General features: G+C 27.0%; 1 protein-coding gene across 1 annotated transcript; it reads left to right on the forward strand.

Moving 5' to 3' along the window:
- Positions 1 to 553: 553 nt before the first annotated feature.
- Positions 554 to 1,359, forward strand: LOC127250496 (brassinosteroid-responsive RING protein 1-like). The gene has a single exon (XM_051273812.1). It carries the CDS (start codon positions 681 to 683, stop codon positions 1,206 to 1,208), a length of 528 nt encoding a protein of 175 aa, XP_051129769.1. The 5' UTR covers positions 554 to 680; the 3' UTR covers positions 1,209 to 1,359.
- Positions 1,360 to 5,141: the final 3,782 nt, after the last annotated feature.

A 5,141-nucleotide genomic window follows, 5' to 3' on the forward strand; every position in this document is an offset into this window, starting at 1 on the left:
GAATATATTTTCAGAATATAAAAAAATAATGATTCGAATACGATGTATTGTAAAATGAACTATTATATTTATATATATATATATAGTTGTGATATATTATAGTTTTTAAAAAATATATATATTTAAAAGAAAACATTCACATACAAATTTAAAAATTTAAAAATAAAATAAAATAAAAAAGTGAACAATAGTCCCTACTCGGATGCTTTGCCTTTAAGGACAATTATTACTATTTCTCCATGCCCTCAATTCCCTTTTGGTCCCTCTCACACAATTTTCTTTTTCTTTTTAACTTTTATATAATTATCAATTCAGTACATAAATTAAATAATCCTATGCACATAGCCCCCCATAGATTAACTCTATTAATTTAATTCCCGAGTCGCACGTGCGGGTCGCCGCACGTGCGCAATTGGTGCAGAATACGATAAGACCACCTGCACCAAAAGTGACTGCTGACTCATCCGCCATTTGCAATTTGTTCAGACCCATTTTCGTCATTTCGCATAACTCCCTTCACCGGCTTAAATATAAAGCTCGACGTTGTTCCCCCTCCGCCATTATTCCTCTTCTTCGTACTTTCAGTAAAACCCTAATTTGCAGCGCTCGGCTGAAGATTTCTCTGGAATTGAAGTATTAGAAGCTCGGATTCGTATTCCTGCTCGGAAAATTCGATCGGAATGGGGTTTCCGGTTGGATATTCCGACCTATTGCTTCCAAAAACGGTAGTGATTTTTCTGACAGTTTTAGGATTTCTTCGTAAAATTGCTTGTTCTATGGCGTCGCTGGTTGAATTTTGGGGATTTCGGGAGCCTGGAGCGGCGGCGTCGTACCAGTTGCCGACCGAATCCGGCCGGTCGGAGCCGCCGCGGTCGCTGTCGGCGGTGCTCATCCGCGAGCTACTCCCGGTGGTGAGGCTTCGCGATTTGGCGGAGCGAGTGGAGGCGCCGGAGAATTGTGCGGTTTGCTTGTACGAATTCGACGGCGGCGGAGACGACGAGATCCGGTGGCTTGCAAATTGCAGGCACGTGTTCCACAGGAAGTGCCTGGACCGTTGGATCGATCACGATCAGAAGACGTGCCCGCTCTGCCGCGCGCAGTTTGTGCCGGAGGATATGCAGGAGGCTTTCTATGAGCGCCTGTGGGCGGCGTCGGGGATTTCCGATCTCTACGGCGACTACTCGCTGATCGCCGCCGGCGGTTTGTAAGTTTTTCACGGCTGATCTTTTATTTTTATTTTTATTTTTTATTTGGTATTTTTGGGTGGTTGTAAATATTAGTGCATATTGATGAATAAGTCTGATATTTTTATGTAATATTGAGTTAGGGAAATATCAAACATGGGGAGTTTTTTATTTAGTTAATTTCAGTTTTTAGTTACTAATTTAACTTAAAAATTGATGTTACTGTTAGATTGTGTTTTAGTATGATTTTCATCGACCGTTGGATTTTTAACGCGAAATAAAAATAATTATGCAAATAATATAAAAATAATGAGAATGTGATATTATTTTTCTTTTGAAAAAATTTGTTGATATTTTTAGCTAATAGAACACACGTTAACTATAAATATTACACGATTTTAGTAAGTAATTAAGAAATATATTAGTAAAAAAAATTATACATTAAAATTAAAATGACTAAATAATTTAATTAAAATTAAAAAATTATAAATTATGAATTTTAAAAAGTAATTAAAGTATATAATTATATTTTTAAAAATAAAATAAACAATTTATGTGGGACGAATGAATAATATGACTGTATTGATGCTCTCAATATTTGATATCAGTGTTTTTAATAAAATCATATTTGATTTTTTAATAATAAACTAAAAAAAATTTAATTTTTTTTTAAAACTACATTCTTAAACTCCGACCTTCAGTTTCACCTGCCACATGGGTTCAAACCCCGATGCCTTCAGGTCCATCTGTCACATATGGTTCGTCTGTACTATATTCAGTAGAAGATTTATCCAGAGCGCACTCGTCGAGTAACGGCTGCGGATTTTCACGTTATAAAAAAAATAAAATTAATACTTTATAATCAATTAATTTTTAATTTTTAATTTTTATTTTATAATATATAATATAAAAAACAATAAAAAAATTAAAAAAAAATTGCTAAAAATTAATAGAGTATTTATGTGAAAATTTAAATTTTGAATAATAAAAAAATTTATATCATAATACTCGTTTGATGCTATAAAAATAGATATGAACAAAAGAGTAATAAACAATAATTAAAAAAAAGAATTTCAAAAAATTCTCAACCAAATATATAGGAGATGATATTTTTAAAAGCTATTTTTTTTAATAAATATTTTTACTATTTATCAATTTCATATAATACAAAATTCATCTGGTAATATGCAGTTGTCACAGCATATTGATATTTTACAAGATTTTCGAAATATAATAATTTCATTGATAAAATTATTGGATAACAAATAGATGATAATTGTTTCGAAATTTGAAAAATTAGTCCCCCCTCTCATCCTGGTTTGGTTCTGTCTCTGCATATGCGTACGTACGAAAAATACTAATACTGGAATTTCTAAAATATATAACTATTATATTACAATAACACTATATCAATTCATACAACATTAGCCTATAAACATAATATTGCATTGCTGTGCATACGTAAGCATCCATCCGTTTATTCCTTGCATCCTAGAGATATATCCATTTATCCATTTAGGGTGTGTATGTTCGGGCGATTGGATTTTAATCCCGCTATTTATCCTATTTTTTTTCCAAAAAAATAAATTAAATATCTATTTTTTATTTTTTATATTATACTAAAAATTAATTTTACATTCAAAATATCACATCAACACCTATTTATATCACATCATACAACTATTCAAATTTAAAATTTTTACTATTCAAATCCCAACTCAAAATCCAAATTCCCAAACAAACACACCCTTATAATATACTAATACTAATTTATATGCATACATACATGTCCGGTTACAAACAACGAACAGAAAGAACGGATGAAATAAATTCATGAAAATAATATGAATAATACAATAATTATATTGCAAGAGCACAATCATTGTATCACAATAGTACAATATTAATTACTAAAAAATCATAACAATAATATTTAAATAGTACAAACTCTTAGTTCACTTTATTCCCTCTCTGTTCGTACTTAGCATTACATACTTCATCTGTTATAATACAATAGTATTATTTACTATTTTTGTTCGTCCCAAAATAATAGTCTCATTTTCATAAATAATTATATCACCATAAAATTATCCCTACTTTTCCATTATTATTATACAATTATCATTATTTTTTACACTAATATACTAACAACGGCAAAAAAATTCATTTATCGTTACTTTTTACCAACAACCAATATAATATCAATATTTCTTAAATTTTGTGTCTAACACAATAAGACTATACTTTTGGGATGGAGAAAATATTTAGGATTCAATCTAATATTAACATGTAGATGACTCTCAATTATCAGGTTAATTGCCGCTGATTGTTATTGTTAGTTGTAAAGTATTTTTAGAATAAATGTGATGTTGTTTGATTAAAATATTTCACATGTCTCACATAATTTGTAAATTATTTTTATTTTTGTATATCCTATTTTTCTAAAAAAATAAAAAATAAAAATAATTATACATTTTAATTATATTTTAAATAATTAATAAAATTTTAATTATAATTAAATTAATTTGTAAGCTAAATCTTGATTTATAATTACTTACACTATATAATAATTATTGTTACTAATTATTTTTAAATTATTTACTAATTATATTTTAACTAAATTTTTGTATCTACAGTCAATTGTACATAAAATGTGAGACGGAATGAGTAATTTTTTATTATGTTTTAAATATTTTATAAAAATATACTCTTTAGATATGTTTTTATGGAAAATATATTTTAAAAATAGATAGATTTTACTGAGGGTTTGTTTGCTTGCAAGAGTTTGTTTGGTTGCGATTTGAAATTGATTTGAAATAGAATGTTGATTTGTATTTTTTTTTTTTTAAATAGTATTCTGATGTGATATTTTATAAGAAAAAATAATATATTTTTATTTGTAATTATACAAGAAAAATACACGATGAATAGTGTTGATTTTAATTTGAAATGTTAAAAGAACAAACTTTAAATGTGTGTTTACTTGTAAGTTTTTTTACCTGATTTTACTATTCTCAATTCTTTTTTTCCAAAAAAAAAATCAAATCAAGTATTTATTTTTTATATGTTATATCATATTAAAATTTATTTTTTACATTCAAAATATCACATCAATACATATTTATATCGCATCAATATATATTTATATCACATCTAATAACTGTTTCAATTCAAAATTTAACTATTCAAAATCAAAACCCAAAATAAAATATCTTACAAGTATCTAAGTGTTTTATTACTCCTACTATGTGATCTATTTTTTAAACATTAATAAAAAATAAGTGTGTTCTTTTTGCAAAATAAAATACACATTCTTTTGTTCAAAAAAAAAAAAATGGTCCGTGTTGGTTACTGTCCCGTCGGTTGGCTCTATACTTCCAACTTTTTTTCTAAAATATTACTTCCTCCGTTCGTCCCAGATACCGTGTCTGCTACACTATAGACACGGTATTTTAGGAGGAGTGTAATTAGTAGATAATTAAGAATGTATTAGTGAAAATAATTATTTTATAATATAAATAATTATAAATTAAGATTAAGATAACTAATTACTTTAATTAAAATTTTAAAAAAATAAAATTTAAAAATTTAAAATAAGATTAAAGTGTGCAATCATTTTCCAAAAAAGAAAAGTGACATGGTACGTGGGACGGACAGAAACGGCAACGTGGACATGGTATCTGGGACAGAGGGAATATATTATATAGGATCCATTTAAAATTTATTTAAAATTTTCTATTTCTATCTATTTCTTCTATAAACAAACTCCCTATTTATTTATAAAATTAATTTATTTTAACTATAAATAAATATTTACATTTATTTATTTTTATTTGTATTATATAAAATTTTATTCTCTACAAAATGATATTCATATTTATATATTTTATTAAAACCCAGTCATTAAAAATAATTAAATATACATTTTATTTTTTTTTTCATATATATTACATCATT

Source organism: Andrographis paniculata, unplaced genomic scaffold, assembly GCF_009805555.1.
Source record: "Andrographis paniculata isolate CXL003 unplaced genomic scaffold, ASM980555v1 Contig37END, whole genome shotgun sequence".
NCBI lineage: Eukaryota > Viridiplantae > Streptophyta > Magnoliopsida > Lamiales > Acanthaceae > Andrographis > Andrographis paniculata.